This window comes from Euleptes europaea, chromosome 5 (genome assembly GCF_029931775.1).
Source record: "Euleptes europaea isolate rEulEur1 chromosome 5, rEulEur1.hap1, whole genome shotgun sequence".
Taxonomy (NCBI): Eukaryota; Metazoa; Chordata; class Lepidosauria; order Squamata; family Sphaerodactylidae; genus Euleptes; species Euleptes europaea.
The window spans coordinates 35,279,132-35,302,463 of record NC_079316.1 but is presented as its reverse complement, the minus strand read 5'-3'; the positions used below and the strand labels follow the sequence as shown (position 1 = coordinate 35,302,463).

The 23,332-nt window shown below is 44.3% G+C and overlaps 1 protein-coding gene across 1 annotated transcript in view; it reads right to left on the bottom strand.

Annotated features, from left to right (window-relative positions):
- Positions 1-21,555, bottom strand: part of DNER (delta/notch like EGF repeat containing) — a 171,906-nt gene extending 150,351 nt beyond the window's left edge. The window contains exon 1 of the mRNA XM_056850405.1: positions 21,313-21,555. Within this exon, the coding sequence (XP_056706383.1) occupies positions 21,313-21,555 (243 nt within the window). The remainder of the gene's footprint in view (positions 1-21,312) is intronic.
- Positions 21,556-23,332: the final 1,777 nt, after the last annotated feature.

Sequence of the window (23,332 nt, the reverse complement as noted above, 5' to 3'; positions counted from 1 at the left end):
GGGAAAGGGTTAACACAGTTTCTTGGGCAGTCCTAGCAGCTCCATAGCTAACGATTCTTCTGCAAAGGGAAAAAAGGTTCCTTTTCTTGGCAAAACAAACTCACATCCGCCTTGAATAGAGGCTATTCCTGTCCGCGGGAGGGGGCAGATCGCCAGTCTTAGATCCTTCTGAGCAAGAGATCTGCCAGGACCCAAGAAGGGCCAGACCAAATGATTTCGCGGGCCTTAAACGGCCCCCGGGCCTGACGTTCCCCACCCCTGATCTATACATTAGAGGAAACATTTTAGCCATGTTGGATTTCTCGCAATTCAGTTCCTATTTAATTTCTGTCTACCTATGGCTCTTCTTTATTTCTTTAATAGGTCAATCTGCATTTTAAAGTATCACGGCATATCAATATGGATTTCCATGGGACACAGATATTTTCAATTACCATTTTTACTCCATTAACTATCATTCCTAACACAGGCTATATTTACAACCAACAGTTTTGGTTAGAACAAGGGTCCCCAGCCATTTTGAGCCTGTGGGCACCTTAAGAATTCTGATATAGGATCGTGGGCACGAATGGCTGACCCAACCAACCACAAAATGGCCACCACCAGAAATATAACCGACCACAAAATGGTTGCCACAGGAGGCAGAACCCCACAAAACACAGAGAGGAAGCCCAAATAGAGGGAACAAGAGGTGTAATTTTAAAAAATATCCTGGGGAGGAGTGAGAAAGAGAATAAAACCAACACTGTGTTGACAGCTGCCACTGAAACAAAGTTATTTTAATCAACACAACCAATCAAAAATCCAATGGCCAATCAGAGGCCCTCTTGGCCAAAAGCCCCACCCACTTTCTAAAAGCACTTGGAGAAAACCAGGAAAGGTGCTGGCGGGCGCCATGGTACTCACAAACACCATGTTGGGGACCCCTGGGCTACTTTCAGGTTTCTGAGGTGTCACAGCAATGCTCAGAGTTTTTTCCTGAACATTTAACATTAATTTATAACTGGCATAGTAAACTTCCATTTTATATTACCTTGCCTTTGTTAGTTCTTCCTCTTCCAGCAGGCTCCTCTGAAACATCCTATAGACTGATTCCAAATATCAACCAGGATCTAAAGTTAGACTAGTGCAACACTCTATAGGAGGACAGCACTGTTTGTGATCCACATATCTCAATAAATCATCAGGATATACGTTGCATCATTAAGCTTCAGCCGTTTCACCTTAACCAAGTAAAACACTTCTTTAACTACCGTATTTTTCGCTCCATAAGACGTACCTGACCATAAGACGCCCCCCTAGCTGGCCGTTGGATCGGGAAATGCCGGCTCGCGCCGTCCCGATGCGCCCAGCGGGCTCTGTGCGGCCCGCCTGCCTCCCAGCTGGCCGTTGGGGCAGGGAACGCCTGCTTGCGCAGTCCCCACGCACCCAGCTCTGTGCGCCCCGCCCGTCTCCCAGCTGGCCATCAGGGCGGGGAACGCCGGCTTGCACTGTCCCCATGCACCCAGCTCTGTGCGCCCCGCTCGCCTCCCAGCTGGCCATCGGGGTGAGGAACGCCAGCTCGCGTTGTTCCGGCGTGCCCAGCCGGCTGGCAGGAGGAGAGGGTCCCTCCGCCCGGCTCTGGGAGTCCCGGATGGACCGGGCTAGGGTCCATAAGACACACATTCACTCCATAAGACGCACAGACATTTCCCCTCACTTTTGAGGAGGAAAAAAGTGTGTCTTATGGAGCGAAAAATACGGTATCTTAATTGTTTATATTTCACTGAGCTTATTTTTAGTCATAACGCTATGAAGCCCTTTCAGAAAGCTTTACTGAGTGATGATAAACACTAGGAAGACAAAACTAAATGAGGACCCTTTTGTCAACTGTCCCACATATTGATGTAATAGCCATAACAACCTAAATCGTGCAGAAGTCCATTCTTACAATGTGTATGAGTAAAGTGCTGTCAAGTCGCAGCCAATTTATGGTAACCCCAGCAAGGGGCTTTCAAGGAACGTGAGAAGTAGAGATGGTTTGCCATTGCCTTCCTCTGCAAAGCTTTCCTTGGTGGTCTCCCTTCCAAGTACAGGTTGAGTATTCCTTATTCAGACATCCAATATCCGGACCTAACCGAAAACCAGACTTTTTGAGCTGGCATGCAGGCTTTACTCACAGGCCCTTAACGGCATGCCAATTTGCTTTCTAATGGTTTCGTGTACACCAAATTATTACAAATATTGTTTAAAAATACATTCAGGCTACGTGTATAAAGTGTATATAAAACATAAATGATTTTGTGTTTAGACTTGAGTTACATCCCCAAGATATCTCATTGTGTATATGCAAATATTTCAAAATACAAAAAGTTCTGAAGTACAGACCACTTCTGGTCCCAAGCAGTCCAGATAAGGGATACTCAACCTGCATTGACTCTGCTTAGCTTCCAAGATCTGATGAGATGGGGCTCCTTCCTCCATACTTACAATACCATTCATCAATACAGTTATCCCCCCCAAAAAAATTAGAAAACGAGTTGTTTTCCTTATCTCAGGAAGCATTTTCTTTGTGAAAATAAAAACAAATTTAAGGGTAAGTTTGCCAACGAGAAGAAATGGTATAATGTAAGAGCTAAGAATCTGTGCTGAACAGTCTCTGCATCATACCTCAGGACAGCCATTAAGACACTGCTTGGCCTCAGGCAATTCAATCTCTGCTTCAGGGCCAAGCTACATTCAACTGCAAAGGATTTGTGACTGGATCTCCTGCATTTTTTAAAATTGGTATGATAGCCAATGCATGGCAAATAGCAGCGGGGGGGGGGGCAGGGTGATTGTGCTTAACAAACTGGGGAAAGCATTAAATCTACCACCACCCACCAGAGTGATCCAGATTTTTCCTACCTTACCCTGCAATTGATTTTAAACATTTAGGGGAGAGGGAGAGAGAACACAAGAACATAAGAAAAGTCATGCTGGATCAGACCAAGGCCCATCAAGTCCAGCACTGTTCACACAGTAGCCAATCAGGTGCCCCTAGGAAGCCCACAAACAAGATGACTGCAGCAGCATTATCCTGCCTGTGTTTCACAGCACCTGATATAATAGGCATGCTCCTCTGATCCTGGAGAGAATAGGTATGCATCATGACTAGTATCCATTTTGACTAGTAGCCATGGATACCCCTCTCCTTCATGAACATGTCAACTCCCCTCTTAAAGCCTTCCAAGTTGGCAGCCATCATCACATCCTGGGGCAGGGAGTTACACAATTTAACTATGTGTTGTTTGAAGAAACACTTATTTAAAAACCTCATACATTCCAATCCGCCAGCCCAGAGACACCATTGGGGGATTAAGTCCGGAGCTGAGACACCAGAACCCTCCCTGCAGCGTTTCCTGCTTGTCTGATGAAGTTCAAGGTGACTCCCAAACCTGACTGAACAAAAGCTTAAACAAAGTCCCTTTATATATTCTCGGTAAGCCCTCCCACAGCCCATGTAGGTGAGGCTTTCTCAGCCATATGAGTTGGAAATGGTTTATAGTCTCATGTTGGTCATCATTAGCAAATCCTAGCACTACTCCAGTAACTGCATTAGTCAGTTTCTACAAAACCAGTTGCTGAGATGCAGGGAGGAAGTTTTTCCACTTAGGCAAGTAAGTTTCATGGGGTAAGATAATTAGTGAGAGGTTGCTTATGCAAGTTTAAGCCCACTGATTTCAATGACTTAAGGTGCTGTGACCACGGCAGTTATTTCAAGGCCCCATGTGTGTGCATGGTGGGTCTGGAGAAAGGCAACAAAAGGGAGAAGCTTAAAACACAACATTTAGCACTTTTATCCTGCCCGTCTTCCAAAGAGCTCATAGCAGTATACAGGTTGAGTATCCCTTATTCGGACATCCGATATCCAGACTGAACCGAAATCCCAACCTTTCGACCCAGAATACAGAGAGATCTGTACTGCATGGCCTCTTCTGACTTCTGAGAGACCAGGCGGCGCGGATCTGACTTACAGTGAGAGGTTCAAACCTAGATGGGAGTTTACAACTCCCAAGCTTCTTTTGCTTTGTAAATGGTATCCACATAATATTCCAACTGGGATCATAACACCGAGGAAAAGTTGATTTAACTTCTTCCCAACACCATTCTTCCAACTTGCAATGGCCGCACAAAACTGCTGTTCACCTCACAGAAATATTCTGTACACAGCCTGTACGTTTGCCCCAAACGGCTATTTTTGGTTGGATAAACCTACCAGGAGACTAGGTTAATCTGCTTCTTTCATAGGCCTGAGCCAAACTGGCCCCCCACAATGTTGCTTATTTTAAAAAATGGTTGAAATCCCAACATAGAGCTCCCAATAACTCAGTGAGTGTGAGAGGGAGAGGGAGAGTGAAGGAATAACAGTCCACCATAAACGAATTAAGAGGCTATACAACACCATATGTTTAAGTAGACTGATTAGCTTGCAACAAGCACAGAAGGCACCTATTTCTATGTTCCTGAAGCCCAGTGGCATATGTGTTCTTAGTGGTGTTATTGCACATCATCTCTGGGAAGTTTTTTAATGGGAAGTTGTTAAACATAGTTATCCCTACAGCTTTCCTGACACAATTCAAAGCACTAGTTTGGACCAATAAAGCTGTAATCTCTTCTCACCCAAGTAATATCCTGCTTTCTACAATCAATTGAAAATGCCATTTCAACCATCCCATTTCTGCAATGACTACATAATAAGGATGCAGAAGGAAGCACTCCTGATGGTTGCTCCATAATTATATTTTCTTCCTCTAGAGACTCATGACAGTCCAAGCCCAAAACATCCTCTAGGAATATGGCAAACCGTTCTGATTTTATCTTATTTCTGGCACCTAAAGTTAGGTATAGTGAAAGTGCATTTAGGTAAAGAATGCTGTTTATTTACATGTTTTAGAGTCTATTTCTTACTCTTTAGTTTTCAGAATCCCAAGACCTGGGTGATTCACTTACTCTCTCTCTCTTTCACTCACACTCACACTCACACATACTCACGCACACCATACAAACACTCACACACAGAGATGCATATTTATCTGTGGTGGGACAGAGACTTATTTCAGCTATACACACATCTCAAGGCATGTTAAGAGGAAAACGAATATTAGCAATAGCTCTAGATAATAATTTATCTAAACTAACAAGTTGTTACAGAGGTACCATCTAAATGGTGAATTTATAATTTGATCAGGCATAGAAGAGAATTTCATCCTTCAACAAAAAAGTCCTCCTGACATGGAACAATTATAAATCAGATATCAATGTTTAAACACGTTCAATGAATTTATAAGAAATGCTGTCAGATAAATATTGTCCATAAAAGAGATACTACTAAAATCCTTTTACAATTATCATATATGATGCTGTTAAGAGTTGGGGAATTTGCATTACAAATCTCCCAGCTCTAAAAAGTTCCCCATTTCTGACACCTCAGAATCTAGGCAAGATTCAAAATGAGGTCACATCCTTCCAGCTACATTGTCCAGCCTTCCTGCTAGTCTCCCATCCTTCCTAAGCAACAATCCTTCACTTTGTGCAGGGAGAAGGAGTAACCAGCAATGGAAGAGGACTGGTTGCAAGTGCAATTTCCCCGTTTCCCTAGCCATCCATTCCTACTCAGGTCAATGGCAATAATTTTCTTACCCTCCCGATTAAATTAGGAAGACTAGTTGGAACCTTTCCTTTGTTTATTTTGCTTAGTGCACCTACATCAGGTGCCTCGTAGAAATAAAGTTGTTTAACTAGAGAGAGCCTGCACTAGAGAGAGTCTGCACATTTCCTTACCTACCTGCCTTGGCTACTTGGCATGCTACAGGAATACACCCCTGTGGAATCAGCCTCAGGTGACCCATGGGAGAGAGAGAGAGAAGCTAGAGTTTACCGGAAGTGGTGTCGGCAAATGAAAACAGGAGGGCAAGAGAACGGCTAGTCTGCCCCACACAGAACCAGGGCAGGAACTAATAGCCACGGAATAAATTAACTGAAATTGCACATTTTGCACGCTTTCTCTCACTATCAGTTATTCCTTCCTCCTCAAAGGTAAAGTTTGCTGCTTGGGAAGGAGGCAGGACTGGTTAGGGAGGGGGGCAGACACAGGTGTGTGTTTGTGTGTGTGGAGGGATTGAGAGCCTGCATTTGAAATACTCACCAAAACCCTTCCATTTTAAGTGCTGAACAGGGACAGTCACACAAAGATGGGGCTGAGCCAAGGAAGGGAAGGAAGCCACATGGGTTGCCTATTACTTGTTACTACTGTTCTGTGAAACCAGAAAGCCACTAAAGTATCTAAACAATGGAACTACACATAAGGAGTTGATCTGATTCCTAGAGATACTGAAGGCAAAGGAGATTATTTTCCAGCAACCAGAGACTATTAAACACAATTAGCACTTAGAAGTACCATGAAGAAACTAGAAACTGAGCAAAAAGTGTGCTGAAATACTCTGCAGAACCACTGCTGTGTGACCAATGGCAAAGCTGAATGGAACAATCTAATGAGCTCCCAAGAGAAAGGACAAAAGAATGGTAATTCTGTTGTTGTTTTTTACAGAGAAGTAACAGAGCTCCTTTTTAAGAGTAACGTGATTAGAAACGTCAGTTATACTAAAAACACATTTTAAAAATAATTCGTTATATGTACATCAGGGGTGTCAAACTGAATTGTTACAAGGGCCTGATATGACATAAATGCCACTTGGTCGGGCTGGATCATTCATTTATTTGTATTTCTGCCTCGCCCTCCCCAGCCAGAGGCCAGACTCAGTGCGGCTTGGCTTGCCAGCCCAGATAGGGAGTGTGGAAGGGGGGGGCTGCCTTGGCTGGCTCGTGGGCCAGGTAAGAGAGCTCAAGGGGCCAGATTTGGCCCACGGTCCTTATGTTTGACACCCCTGATCTATATCCTATTCTTACACAGAATTCCTATTGGTTTCTCTTTCAAGGGATTGAAAATCCACACAGGCTTCACTTCAGCAATATTCCTACGCCAAGGCAGACATTTTTCACCTTTGAAGCCTGCATTAAATAAGTAGATTTTATGCACACATGGGGCATAAAACCTACTTATTTATGACAAAACATAGCATTTTCCAACAAAATAGCAATCTTACAAGTCACCAGCAGAATTGATTAAGGCAACATGGAATACAGCTTTTCAAATCTCTTTCCTTGAGCCATGCCTGCTAGCCAGGTCACAACACTAATATCTAAAATAATAAATACAATGTTCTTCCTGTTTATAAACTATGAAGCAGTAGTGAAACATCTGGCTCTCATAGATGATTAAATCTGAAGCAGCAGCTACGCTTATTACTTAAGTGATTGACAGCTGTTATAAGGAAGCAGAGATACAGTAAGTCATAGGAAGGACAATGCAGTAAATAAAGAGCCTAGCAAAGAACAGAAAATGTTGTATCTCAGTCTAAGAATTTGTGCACATGGGACATTTGCAGCTGCACAGTCTCTTGTTGCTTTACATCAGGAAATGATACAAACAAAGATCAATGGGGTGAAATAGGTAGCTGCCACTATATCCAAGCACATAATAGAGAAAAATATGGCCAAGGTTGAAACTGTCAATTACCGTACTGTTCAAGCCCAGCAGAAATACAAGATACAATCAGGTGACAAAAGACATTGGTTCACAAACACTAAAGTGGCCTTTTCTTTAGAAATGTGCCCTTTCACATACCTCTCATTTCCTGAAGAACTCAGTAAACATCTTGTTCAAGGAATCCATCATATAAATACCTTAGTTATAGCATTATAATTGATTATCAATCTTATTGTTCTACCTGCTTTATTTTTCCCAGAGGGCATTATTTCCTCCCTATTTTGCATTAAATCTCCACAGAGATCTTTAGAAACAAGTATTTGAGTTAGGGAGCTCAATACTAAATAAAGTTATTTTCTATCTGACGTGCTAATGGAAATAATTTGACAGCGGCAAATGTCCCTTACCTCTGTCTTGGAGTTTCCATAGCCAGCAGCTTTTCAAGTAATGAGAGCTGGCAAGCTCCATAATACAATGATTATTTGATGCACACTATAAAAATCAGCAAATGTGTCAAGAATCCCAAGCTAGGATTGCCAAGTTGGGCTTGTTCATTGCTTTCTAATCATTCCTCTGCATTTATGCCATGAAAAATATATTTGCTAAAAAAGAAGGGATCTGAAACTAAACTGCAATCTTGCTGTGTCAATTAAAAGAAAGGATGTCCTTCCCACATGAGGTTTCCAACCTGAAGAGTTTAGCTAGATTTGGAATAAGAAAATATTTGAAAAGCAGAGCCTGTAGTCACTTCAATGTTTATCATATTTAATATGATGGATACAAGTGCAAAGAAACCTAGTTCTCCAGCAAAGGTTTAACCAAAACTGAACAGAGTCCCAGTACTGCATCCCTTATAATAAATATTAATTTGATGCCTATATTAGTACAGCTCATTCACTTACTCTTGGATCCTGTGCACATGATTTTTTGTTTCAGTATCTTCCTGGTACTGAAATAAATGAGGCTAAATGAGGCTTACTGGTCCATAGTCTCCACCAGCAGCCATTACTGTACCTTCCGTCTCCAATACTCTCTTGGTAGTGCACAGACCTAGTTTATGTGGGATATGCAGTTTTAAATACTACTACTGCTGCTATTATTACTACTAATGTGATGGTGGAAAGTGCTGTCAAGTCACAGCTGACTTATAGTGACCCCGTGGGGTTTTCAAGGCAAGAGATGTGTGAGGTGGTTTGCAATTCCCTGCCTCTGTGTGGGCTGAGTGAGTTCTGAGAGAACTGTGACTTACCCAAGGTCACCCAGCAGGCTGCATGTGGAGGAGTGGGGAATTGAACTCAGTTCTCCAGATTAGAGTCCACCACTCTTAACGACTACACCAAGCTGGCTGTCTACTGATACTAATACTAATTTAAGAAGGTCAAATTCCCAAGATTCCTTTCCCCCTCTTCAGAGTTTCTTCTCACCATGCCTTCCATACCAATTCCATTAGAATTTGTTCAATAAAATTTCATTGCCTTGACTTCATTATTCTTACAAACCTTCACGTTTACCAAAAAAAATCCACTTTGAGCCCTCTTATAATGCTAGTGGCTTACAGCATATCTATTTACATGAACAATGGTGTAAGGAGGAATGAATTGGTAATAGGGTTGCCAGCATCCCAGTGGTGGCTGGAGATCTCCTGCTAGGGAAATCAGTTCCCCTGGAGAAACTGGCTGCTTTGGCAATTGGACTCGATGGCATTGAAGTCCCTCCCCTCTCCAAACCCTGCCCTCCTCAGACTCCACCCCCAAAATCTCCAGGTATTTTCCAACCTGGAGCTGGCAACCCTAATTGGCAACCACTGTAATCAACTGCATTGGACCCTCCAATCCAAAATCAGAAAGTTCCCATTTTCAGTTAACTGGACTGATGGTGTTCAAGTGTGAGATCAAGTGAGAAATGTATTCAAGTGTGAGATCAAGTGAGAAATGCATTCTAACTGCAGCTCCCTGTACAACATCACAAATTGTTTTAAAACTGCCTGAGTGGCCCACAAGGAGTAAACTGAGCAGCCCTCTGTACTGCAGCCTGGGTCTGCCAGTACAGGAAATTAAACCCTTCCCATTCTCAATTTCCAGCAGCACAGCGTGTCCAACAATATATAGATAAGCTTGAGCTATCCAGAAGCTCTAGTTTTTGAGATTAAAATGCTAGGCTTTTTGAATTCTGCATAAGAATATCAATAAAGTAAAAATATTTGAATGTGGTCTGACCTTGAAGTATGAATGGGAATGAAACCCAATATCAACCAGAACTTAAGTACGGATCTATAATGAAACACGTATTCATCTTAAAAATACATCAGAAATAATTTCTGTATATGGGACACAGAATTGCTTACCTCAGAGCAAATAGTATAACAAAAAGAAAAATGGGTGATATGAACAGTGGCTTGCATTATTAATAAACTCCCAGCATTTTTAATGATAAAAAGCAGTTGCAAGAGGCTACAATTAAGACTAGGGCCATGGGGCTGGGGAAGAGGCAACTCCCATACCACTTCCAGGCTGCAATTAGTCCCAACAGGGACAAAAGACAGGGAGAGACAGAGTGACTGGTCTTCTTTCCTACTAGGCTTATGTGGGTGTTTTGACTGGTAAAACAGCATGGGGGAAAGCAAAGAGGAATGTATCACAAAATGTATGGGTGATCACCAAGAGGGGAATGTTCACCAAGAGAAAGACTTCGGCCACTCTATAAATATAAGGACAGATAGAAACATCCATGTCTTAGGAGGCAGAACATTCCACCAGAATTAAATAGTAAGTATGAAAAGGAATGGAGAAAGGAGACAGAAGAAGTGGTCTTAGAGGTGGTGAGTAGACAAGTGTCAGCCAGAGAGAATGCAAAACTCATCCAGCAAGCGTTCACGGCAGAGTGAAGGTGCGAACTTGGGATCTCCCTGGTCCTAGTCCAGAATGCTAACCACTACATCACACTAGCTTTTTAGAAGTGTGTGATCCACTAATATCTAAGCTATACTCTTGCTCTTCATGGCTATTGTACCTAGCTGTGATGGTTCAGTGGGTCTGGGTGGTAAACAACGCATCACTGTAAGAAAGTGTAATTTTGGCCACTTTGTAAGACGTGGTTGCAAGACTCCTCCTAAAGAAGGTATCCCTGGGTTTGAATGGCCTAAACAATTACCATCTGGTGGCCAACATTCCATTCTTGGGCAAGGTGCTATGCAACTGCAGTCAGTCTTGGGGGAAACAGATCAGACTCATTTCAATCCAGATTCAAGCTTTTCCTTGGGAGAGAAATAGTATTGGTAAACATGAGTGAAGCTTTTCCTTGGGAGAGAAATAGTATTGGTAAACATGAGTGAGGGTCTTTGCCAGGATAACAGCCCAGGAAGTGTGTTCCTGTTAATTTTCCTATACCTCTCAGTGGCTTTCAGCACTATTGACCACAGTATCCTTCTGGAGTGGCTGGCTGGTTTGGCAGTAGGGGACATCTTGCTTTGGCAGTTCTGCTCTCACCAGACCGGCCAGTTCTAGAATGCAATGCTGGAGGACGGTTGCTTGGAGAACTGGCATTTACACTGTGGGGTCCTGCAGGGGGTCATCTTGTTCACCCATGCTGTTTAAAACCTACATGAATAAAGCTGGGAGAGACCATCCAGAGATTTGGAATGAGAGCCCACAATCGTGAAAATACCAGTTATATTTCCCCATAGCAGCCAAGTGTGGTAGGTCTGTGGAAGCCCTGCACAAGTACCTGGAGAAGCTAAAAGGATAGATGAGGCCAATAAAATGAAACTCACAAGAACATAAGAAAAGCCATGCTGGACCAGACCAAGGCCCATCAAGTCTGTTCACACAGTCGCCAACCAGGTGCCTCCAGGAAGCCCACAAACAAGATGACTGCAGCAGCATCCTGCCTGTGTTCCACAGAACCTAATATAACAGGCATGCTCCCCTGATACTGGAGAGAATGCATCATGACTAATATTCATTTTGACTGGCAGCCATGGATAGCCCTATCGTCCATGAACATGTCCACTCCCATCTTAAAGCCTTCCAAGTTGGCAGCCATCACCATATCCTGGGGCAGGGAGTTCCACAATTTAACTATGTGTTGTGTGAAGAAATACTTCCTTTTATCTGTTTTGAATCTCTTACCCTCCAGCTTCAGCAGATGGACCCCGCGTTCTCGTATTATGAGAGAGGGAGAAAAACATCTCCCTGTCCACTCTCTCCATACCATGCATACTTTTCTAGACCTCTATCATGTCTCCCCTCAACCTCCTTCTTTCTAAACTAAACAGCCCTAAGAGTTTCAACTGCTCCTTACAGGGCAGTTGCTCTAGCCCCCTGATCATTTTGGTTGGTCTTTTCTGCACCTTCTCAGGCTCTGCAACTCAATCCAGACAAGAACAAAATGTTGTGGATCAATGACAAAGGCACTATAGGATTGAGGAGATGTCCTACTCTAGAGGAGATTGTGCTGTCCCTGAAGGACCTTGGGGGTGCTTCTGCATCCTGGCCTACAGGTGGGCGCTCAAGTCTCCTCCATGACATGTAACTTCTTTTATCTGCTTCAACCGGCCACAGTGATCCATGTTGTGATCACATCTAGGTTAGATTACTGTACTGAACTTTACAAAGAGCTGTCTTTGAAAACTGTCAAGAAATTTCAGTTAGTCCAAAATGAGGTAAACAGGCTACAGTCATGGGCTGGATAGATAAAGGGGTTATATCATCTCTGAGCTGAAAGATTTTCACTGGCTGCCATTTGTTTCCAGACACAATTCAAAGTGCTAGTTTTTACCTTCAAAGCCCTAAGCCAGCATGAGCCGGGGTATCTGGACTGCCTCCTCCAATGCTATTCAGCCTGCCAATTAAGATCCTCCTACCAAGCCCTACTGTCTGCCCGGCCAGTAGTTACCAACCAGAAACAGTGCTTTTTCAGTAGTGGTGCCTCTCCTTTGGTATGCCCTCCCCTTTTTAAGCCTGCTCGGTGCCTTTAGGCAACAGGCCAAAACAGTTCTATTCCCTTAGGCTTTAAATGAAAAGTTCCTTTGGGGGAAGAAGGTTTAAAGGTGTGCTTCTAAACTGAGGGTAGTTATATAGCTTGTTTAAATACTGATAATTTCGTCTGTGTTCATATTTTAGTATATTTTACCTTTTCAGCATAGTCAAGCATGGCTCTAGAGAGGCAGCTTAGACAGTTTCTAAATAAAATAAATAGAAATCCAGAGAGTTCCATGAGCCCAAAAGAACAAAACCTCTGCAGTACCAAAAGATGAAAACAGATAACTGAGTAATGAGTATGAGATTTGGTAAAGGAAGATCCTTAGCAATAAAAAGTAAAAGCAGATTCAATGGAATGGTTAGAACAGAACAGCTTGGAAGAGATAAAAATAGCAGAAAGAAAGAAGGATGCTGGGAAATGACAAGGGAGTTGGGAAAGGACCCCTCTCTTGAGAACAGGATACTAGTTTTGGCGAAGTGAAGGATCTAAAGATATTCTTTAATAAACAGAAACAATAACTGTCTTGAAATAAAAAGGAAAAATAGCTTAAGGAGGCTGAAAAACATTTAAGGGAGCCAGAGTGTGACCATGGAGACTAACAACAGCAAGAGAGAAGGAAGCAGGGGGAATTAAGAGCTTATATAGAAGAAGAATGCAGAACTGACGGAGGAAAGAAATGAAGATGAAGAAACTGGAAGGGGGCACTGATGGTATTAACCACAGCTGAGCAAAGCCTTGAGGTGAAAAAGGAAGAGTGGGAGAAGACAACAGAAGCAGGGAATCTGACAGTAAGACAACAGCATAGGAATTAAAGAGAAAAGAGGTAAAGGTTGCTGAATTTCAGATACAGCAAGAGAAATTTGTTTCAGGAGGTTGCCATGTTGGTCTGCAGTTAAAGAGCTAGATACGAGTCCACTCGCACCTTAGAGACCAACATAATTTTCGGAGTATAACCTTTCGAGAGTCAAAGCTTCCTCCATCAGCTTATACTCCAAAATTCTTGTTGGTCTCTAAGGTGCTAGCCCTTGAATCTAGCAAGGGTAATAAAACACAGGTCAGAAACGTGTAGTGAACTAATAATATGCATGTCTTAAGCCCAAGTCACTCATAAGGTCATGTTCAGAAACAGAGCTGGCAGTCAGTAGGAGAAAACCAAGGCTGATGGAGAAGGGTGAAAACACAGGAGCAAGAAGACTACAGACAAAATGATCAAGGGATCTTTTCGTCTTCCTCCCTTCTCCCACCCCCCCATTTTCCCTTCTAGTATTTCTGGGTTACCACAAAGCTTTTATCAGTGCTTTTCAGCCACCTTCAGCACAAGAAGGTAAACCATAGTGCTTGAAACTCTTGAAGCATTCCTTGAAGCTAAACAATTTGCATTGCATTGCAAATTATGCAAAGGAGCCTTTTCAAACAAATTCAATAAGTTGTTGGAGTACTATGAAAAGAAAGGGCCCTTTCTAAATATTCATAATGCTCTTATTTGTCATTAAACCCACTTCAACATCTTAAGTTTTGCATCTTCATCCTAAAGACATACTGTTAATATAATTTTTCATAGATTATATTAACCATTAATATGAATTATCACCCCCCTTCTGCTTATGGAACAGGGTACATGAATCATATTATAAATATTATTTCAAAGTACATTTAAAGCATTGGGTATTGATCCCAATAAATGATGGTTTTGTGCCTATTTGTTGGAAGCTGCCCTGAGTCCAGCTGTGCCAGGGAAGGTAGGGGATAAACTTAACAACAACAACGTTTAAGCACGAAACAGGAACACACTCTTTTAAGCCTTTGCAAAATTGCTTATTTTTACTATCGTGTTCATTGTAAAATCATCTTACCATTTAGAACCAATTCACACAACTTATAAGGTCTTGATTTCTACCAATAACAACTTGCTAGTCCTGATTAAATGTGGCAACCGTAAATCAATCATTTGAGTGATGGGTCCAAATGCCCATCCAACACACTACTACCAAAAGGACTGTTTGCAGTCACGTGCCTAAATAACATTAATGTCCATTGTAAATTGCTCTAATGCTTTTATCACCTGCACTTCATAAGAACGTAAGAAAGGCCCTGCTGGTTCAGATCAAGGTTCATCAAGTCCAGCAGTCGGTTCACACAGCAGCCAACCAGGTGCCTCTAGGAAGCCACAAACAAGACGAGTGCAGCAGCACCATCCTGCCTGTGTTCCACCGCACCTAATATAATAGGCATGCTCCTCTGATACTAGAGAGAACAGGTATGCAGCATGACCAGCATCCATTCCAACTAATAGCCATGAATACCCCTTTCCTCCATGAACATGTCCACTCCCCTCTTAAAGCCCTCCAAGCTGGCAGCCATCACCACATCCTGGGGCAGGGAGTTCCACAGTTTAACTATGACCCCGTGTTCTAGTCTAGGTGACAAGAAAGATAACAGAATGAAAGTAATTACAAGAATATCAGTGCAAACCAGCAACACTTTAATAACTGATCTTCAAAAGACATCTTAAAGCTGATAATTGCCTCTAAAATTCGGGGGGGCGGGGCGGGATAGAATCCAGCCCTGACCTGGATGGCCCAGGGGGTCACCGTGAGTCAGCTGTGACTTGACAGCACTTTATGCCCACCCACACAGACACACACACACACCAGAATTCAGGTCTTGAACCAAGAACTTCATTATCCGAGGCTATGACCTAGCTTGGTGAACTGTCTGGGCCTCTTACAATCAAACCTTTGGTCACAGAAGAGTTATACAAATCAACCCCTATGACTGGCAGGTAATATTAATTCCTAAGTTTGGCTAATGATCTAATAACCACTGCAAACCTAACCTCCTTTTTCCTGACTTGAATCCCTTCAGTACTTAAGCTTTGCTCTTCTTCTCGCTTCTTCAGGTTTCCAACTACTTCTAGCGTCTCTGCATCCCTTAAGGCTTAGATGTAAATTTAAAATAATTAAATCGTGGAATTCAGCGTCAGTGAATGTAGTGATAGCCACAACAATAGATGGCTCTAAAAGGGGATTAGACAGATTCACGTTGGATAGGTCCATCAATGGCTACTAGCCATGGCGAGTTAAGGGAACCTCCATATACAGAGGCAGCAAGCCCCTGAATACCAGTCCCAGGAGACAGCATCAGGGGAAACCTTTGGCCTCTATGTCCCGTTTGTTGGCCCTCCAGGGCAACTGGTTGGCTGCTCCATGAAACATTATGCTGGACTAGATGGATCACTGGTCTGATCTAGCATGGCTCCTCTTATGTATTCCACTACAGTAGCCCACAGCCTTACCTGCAATTCAACTTGGGTAAATACACATAACCAATCACATTATTAGATGACTCACTGAGAATTGTGTAGTGTTCATAGTAGCAGTACACTAACTTCATTCTTCAATTAGCAGTCCCGCGATATTTGCTTAATACTACATTAAATGCAAGCAGCCAGTGGTTGAGTCAAGTCTAAAAATCGGTGATGGCTGAAATGTTAACAGATGGTTTGGAAAAGTAAAGCTATTTTAAAAATTGTACATTATGTTGGTATTTGATTCTTGGACACAAACCGTGTAAGGCAGAACACACAGATTGCCACAAAGAAATTGTATACCATCTGTCAGTGAAGACAGTCCAGAGAAATGAGTGCACCAAGGATCAATAACTGCCACATATGGGGAAACACAAGAATTCATGGCAGTATTTGGCAATCCTCAATTCTACTTGAAAATAGCACAGCCACATTTCAATAGGATGGAATGAGTGGCCGGAAGACTACATTCTAAAACACAAGCGGCAGATATACAGACAGCTTCAGGAGTTCACTCTTCTTGAACCAGTCCAGGAGGCACGTTCTTACATGTGTGTACCAGCATCAGACCACAGTAGGCAAAGAGTCAAGCATTCAGCCAAACAACACTGAAGATGTCCACTAATTTCACAGTCTACTCTTCTGTATAAAAATCATGAAAACAAGAAATGGAGCAACTACATGAAATCCAATTGGAGAATTACAGTACTTCTGAACCAAGTTTTTGTTGGGGGAGGAGAGTTTTAAGTCAGTGATTATAACTATACTCCTTTTAAAATGAAGACAATTGCCACAATTACACAGCTTAAAGTCTGACCTCAACATACTGAGCAAAATTAAGTTCCACCAAAATAAATGGCACATTTTTTAATGGCCAGGATGCATTCTGCTTCTCAGGTTCTGCCCTTCTCAATCTCATGAGAATCTCTTCAAAACAGGCATCCTTAGGATTCTATAAACCATTGAGCAAGCATAGAAGCTCATCATAATCAGACTAGTGAAGATCTGACTCTCCCATGCAACTCATAAGGCACCATTATATTCTGTTCAAAAAGCCACTAAAGGGCATTCTTTTGCTCCCCTTTCCTTGCCCAATGAATGAAGATGCTACCGCTATGGCTGCCCAAACATGATCACAAATACCTTGTTTTCATTTAGCAGAAATAAATAAGGAAGTAACTGTCCGGCTGCTTGCATTCCTCTTTCTCTCTGCAAATGGCTGGTTTTGCCTGCAGTTGGAAGGAAGAGATTTTTAAAAGCCAGGGCAAGCAATCCTAGGGAGAACAAGGAAGGCAAAAAGCCAAGGAGGAACATATTCCTTCTTGTTGAAAGCAGGATTGCTGCAGAGAGCCATAAATGGCTCCCCAACATGCCTTTCTACAGAATACATGAAGATGGGGGAAATGAACACAACTGCTTCACAAATAGGGTGCAGAAGGCTACACTGATGTATGTATGCCAGCCTCTTACCAAATGTGAACATAAGCAATTGACATATTGAGTTAGACCATTATTCTCTCTAGGCCAGTATGATCTGCTTAGATTGCCACAGACTCTTCGAGGTCTCAAGGAGAGGTTTGCTACCCAAAATCCTTTAACTGCCAATGCCAGGGATTTTGAACCAAGGGATTATGGCATGCAAAATATGTGATCTATCACTATAGGTATCCCCATGTGCAACGTATATGTGATGCACAAGTAAATTCTCACCCTCAATGATAGATAGCAAGCAATAATATGCATCTTCTGCTCTAGATAACATTGCGGAATTCATTCCTTCAGACTTAAAACAAATTCAGGTGAAAGGACAGTCTTGGTAGATGAAACGGCAGTTTTACATGTTTGTAAATATTGTGAGCACATGCAGTGTGTCGGTATTCTTCTTTTCCCTACCAACAATGGAGCAGTGAGGTTCCCAGAATTGCTATAGCTAACTCATCACTTATATAATTCAGAGCAGTTTCCAACCGTGACCATGTTAACAGTCCAACTGCAGGATATTTCATCTTGACTACCAAATTTCTGAACACAATTGAAATTACATCTTCCTCTGATCCACAACTCCATATTCATATTCAACAAAGAAAATTATGCTCAAATAAATCTCTCATTTTTAAAAAACACAGCGAGAAAAAAAGTATGCAGTTAAATTGCCCTACAGGTGTTAACTAGCTATTAAAATATGGCTGAAATAACTTCCTCTGAGCTTTCCTCCTTTTCTAAATAAAATCCTTTATAATTATTTCAGTTGTGTATTGATGTTTCAAAAATAAGGTACTTGAATCCTTAGATTTATATCTTAGGAATTACAAAGCAAGAGGGGGGGAAACACAAACTGTCTATCCCTAAACATTTATCTGAAGATTGATAGTTTGACACATCCAATTTATCTAGAAATTGACTGTTCAATATATCCATTCTATTGAACATAACCCAGCAAAAGTTCCACACGGTCATTCCTATCCAGCAAGCGAGATCTGGATGCATAAACAAGCCTTTTTTCGGGCAATGCTGATATGAATGAGCATCTGGACGTACTACCTCAATCGTACTGTGATGTTCACCCAAACTCTATCGAAACAGGCTGAGTATATCTTCTGACAAAAACAGAAAGGGGAAAAACCCCAGAAAGGGCCACCTGTATCCAGGACCACCAACTAGGACCTTGGTTCAAGTACAGCGTTTCCAGGGGTGGAAATGCTTCCCACCCACAGAGTAAGACTTTCTCACCTCGCCCCTCCTGCTATAGCCCAGATTGTGCTATCTCCCAAAACTGGAATTTCGAGGGCATTTTGGGTTACAGTGGGTAGGCAAGAAAGTCATGCTCCATGAGTGGGAAACCCTGGCTCCAAGCCACGATGCTGTCCACAACAGCTAGATGAGGGCATTTATTTTTAATTGATAAGTTTTATGCATGTCCCTAACTCTCCCATTCAAATCAATGAAACTTAAATATGCTTCACACTGGTTGAATCATGCCCATTATATAGAAGCAAGTCTCACTGATTTCCACAAAGTGTGGTTAGCATTGGGGTGTAAGAAATGGTACATGGGATATGAGTGAATACTAGGATATTCAAATTTATTTAAATCTTAAGAAGAAGAAAAATGGGGTACATGATTCAAAGATTAAAAGGTTAATAGCCATAGTTCATTATGGGGAAGGACTATATTAAATTAGTATGTTCTCTATTGAACTAATCTACACTAATCCCCTCTACATTGCAGGCATTAATACTTGTTCGTCCAATACATGTGGCTTAAGCAGGCCTCTTTACCGAGCTTAAACTGCTACCTTCATCTACACTCCTAATAAACAGAACCAAATACAATTCCACAAAAACACTGCACTAGTCAAGTGTCTATGTACCCCTTCAAACCCAGTAATGTATAAAGAAACCATTCATAGGTATTTATCGTTATGGCGGTATTAACTATTTGCAAGTTGCTAGGGAACTAGTTTCATTCCTCCTCACACAAATTCTCAATGTGACTCCTTCTCTCCATACCCTTATTACACTTTGTTGACATTGAAAAGAATCATATACCATTGTATAAAGGCAGCGGCAACTTTCTCTCTTTCTGCAGAAAAGAAAGCATGTAAAAAGTCAATTCCCTCTTAACAAGACTGCTAAACTTGCCAAAAACGATTCCATTTAATTCATTCAAATCTCTTTGATTCTGCACAATCTGCAGTTGACATGCATTCTTTGAAATGAAGCACAGGAAACACTTCAAGTTGAATAGATAACTTATTGCTTAAATATCTGCATTCCATGCTTCTCTCTTTGCCCCCATTCTCAAATAAAAACCTTCCATAATGAGCACAAAGATGCATAATCTTTGAGTTTCCTTAAAAGAATTATATCTCTGTTCTTCCATTTTTCACAAAAGCTACAGCACTATTATTGGTTATAGACCTTTTGGGCCTCTTAAAGATAAGCTGTAAGAAGGAAAAATTGAACACAGTCAAGTTCCACTGGTAATAACTCAACACTATGCATGTTTAGTTAGAACTAAGTCCCACTTGGTGCCATGGAACCCAATTCCACGTAAGGATGCAAAGGAGGGCAACCTAAATCCTGTTACACATCAGCCCAACTATTTTCCTTTTTTATTTTCTGAGAAGGGAGATCACGACTCCATTTTTAAAGCTCATTCTGAAATGAGCTTCTTTCTTTACCAGAAGTAGAATACCGAGGTGCTAATCTTTTCCAGCACCAACATACAGACCAAATGGGGGAATTAATTTTGATCATCCTAAACCGTCAGATTTTTTTAAAAACAATTTCAGTTGCTCGCTTTACATTTCACCAGTACAATGAAAAGCCACTACATGTGACCAGACCACAAGGTACCTAAAGTCTAATGACCTCACCGAGGACAAGAACCACCAGCATATTCAGTATGAGTTTGAAAGCTATTTTAAAAAAAAGAAAGAAAGAAAACATGTCTTTAAATTGTTCTGAGAAGGAACGCAGAGTGTGTGTGTGTGGGGGCGGGGGTGAAATAAAACACCACGGTTTAACCTTGAGCAGAACAGAAATAGATCTTTGGTTCTTGTGGGTTATCCGGGCTGTGACCGTGGTCTTGGTATTTTCTTTCCTGACATTTCGCCAGCAGCTGTGGCCGGCATCTTCAGAGGAGTAACACTGAAGGACAGAGAGAGAGAGACACTGTCCTTCAGTGTTACTCCTCTGAAGATGCCTGCCACAGCTGCTGGCGAAACGTCAGGAAAGAAAATACCAAGACCACGGTCACACAGCCCGGATAACCCACAAGAACCAATGAACCCTGACCGTGAAAGCCTTCGACAATATTTTAGCAATAGATCTCTACTTCAATCCGATCTACTTCCATTCAACCAACAATTTGCATTATTGTCTCTGGAAGTACATATAACTTGTCATTCAGGCAAACCCCCCCCCCTCCCCAAACAGAACCCTGGGTGTTTAAGAGGAGGGGAAGTCCATCTAAGCAAGGCGTGGGAGCGGGGGAGGAAGGGCGGGCAGCCCCGGACAACGCGCCCAGCGCGCCCTCCACGCTCTTCACCCTATCGCTCCTCGTTACCCTTTGCCAGACGCGCGGGTCGCGACGCCTCCTTGCGCGCGCCTCTCATGGGGCAATCCTCGCGAAAGGGACCGAGGGGAGACGCATGGGGCGGCGGGGGGGGCACCGACACCGTTGCAGAATACCAACCGGCTGTCGGCTAGGGAAGGCAGGGCTCAGCCGCGAAGGGCTCCGCGGCCAGGTTAGCGGGAGCATCTGGGGGCCGTCACCAGCCAGCCGGAGGGCGGCCGCCAGAGCGCGCGCAGGAGGCGAGGGCCAGCAAAACCCATCAGCAGATGTGTGTGGGGGGTGGGGGGGCGGATTCCCGAGGCGTCCGCCTAGGGAGAAAAGCAGCCGCTATAGAGGCGCAAGGGCAGCGGGCGGGCGGGCAGGCACCGAGAGCCCTTACCTGGCAGTCGGCGCCGGTGACCCCCGGGGGGCAGACGCAGCTGTAGGCCGGCTGGAGGGCGAGCAGCGGCGCGCGGCGCGGGGAGCAGGCGCCGTCGTTCTTGCAGGGCTGGCTGAGGCAAGGGTCCGACGGGCGGCCGGGGGTCCGGGCGGTGGGCGGCGGCCCGGCGGCCCAGGAGCGGCGCTGGGCCAGGCTGAGGAGCAGCAGCAGCAGCAGCAGGAGGGGCGCGGGGGCGCGCGGCATGACGGCGCGGGGAGCGGCGGGGAAGACGGCGGCCGCTCAGCTGCTGCCCGGCTCCGGCGACCTGCGGGTGGAGACTGGCGAGGGAGTGGCCGGCGTGGCGAGGCGGCGGCGCCGGCGGCCGGCAGGGGGCGCGCTGGGGAGCCGCCGCCGCCGCCGCCGCCGCCGCCGCCAAGGGCAGGGCGCCTGATGGACGGGGCGAGGGGGGGATGCACAACATAGCGGCCCCCTCCAAGCATGCCGGGGAATGGGGCGGCCTGGCCCACTCCTGGCTGCAAGTGGGACGGATGTCCCCTCTCCTCGAGCTCTTCCATCTTTCAAGACAAATCCCCTGTGCACCCAAACTGGGCAAGTGAAAGCCACGGGGGGATGGGGAGGTAGGGTTTTCAGCCTAGCCCCGTCCCTGGGGGAGGGGGGTTTTTTTTCACGTGCAAAGAGCACTGGCGATGCCGGGGGCCGAACCTGGGACCTCCCGCACGCCAAGCAGACGCTCGCCCACTGGGCGAGCGTCTGCTTGGCGTGCGGGAGGTCCCAGGTTCGGCCCCCGGCATCGCCAGTTAACGGGACTGCTTGGTAACTTGCTCCAGTTAATGGGGCTGCTTGGCGTGCGGGAGGTCCCAGGTTCGGTCCCCGGCATCTCCAGTTAATGGGACTAGGCAGGTCGGTGATGTGAAAGACCCCTGACGGAGACCCTGGAGAGCCGCTGCCGGTCAGAGTAGACAATACTGACTTGGATGGACCAAGGCAGCTTCATGTGTTCATGTGACATCTTTTGGGGGAGGGGCCAAGGCTCAGTGGTAGAGCATCTGCTTGGCGTGCAGAAGGCCCCAGGTTCAATCCCCGGCCGCTCCAGTTAAAGGGACCAGGCAAGGAGGCGATGGGAAAGACTTCTGCCTGAGACCCTGGAGAGCCGCTGCCAGTCAGAGTAGACAATACTGACTTGGATGGACCGAGGGTCTGATTCAGTATCAGGCAGCTTCATGTGTGTGTGTGTTCACGTGAGCGTCGTTTTAAATAGTTTGCCCCCGGCGATCTGAAGGGATGCGACCTGGCGCTCCTCTGGTGCCGCGTCCTGCTACGTTCTTTCTTGGGCAGCGGAGTTAGAGCTGGACGGCCAGGGCTGGGCACATTGGCCTGTTGTAAAGCCCAGCTGGGCTCCCCATTAGGACTTAGGCCTAAGAAGGGAAAGAATGACACTGGAAAGAATGGTGCAAAACTCTTCGAATCGACGGCAACGTGAACTCCTGAAGCGCTGTTGTTTGGGCTGTTTAGATGCGGGTTTCTGGGCCAGAGCTCATAAGCGGCTACTGTAATGCCCAGATATAAGGGCTGGTTTAGAACACTATGTATTCATACGCGCGCACATGGAAGCTTTGGGAAGTTGGCATCCGGGAGCCATGAACCAACAAATCATGCTCTCTGTGCCTGGTACGGCCTCTCACCAGTAGAGAGCTCTGAATTACGTTCATCTTCAGGAATGTGGTTTCTGGTTACCGAGCTCACAAGATCAGGCACTCACTAAGTGACGCCTTCGGGCAATATCTATAGGCTATGCTAATTAGAGTGAAGTAGACACCTAACGTGTATTGGTGCTTTTGTGTATCAATCTGCTTGTCCGCAGCCATGGGCCTGCCCCATGCGAATGCATAAATGATACTGACTTTCCTTTGTTTCTCAGGTGAGTAATTCTGCATCTTATTTGTGGGTTATTTCACCCCCAGGTCTGTGTTTAGCTAAATAAAGGCTCTGCCCACAAATTTCCAGGAATTGCCCAAGCCAG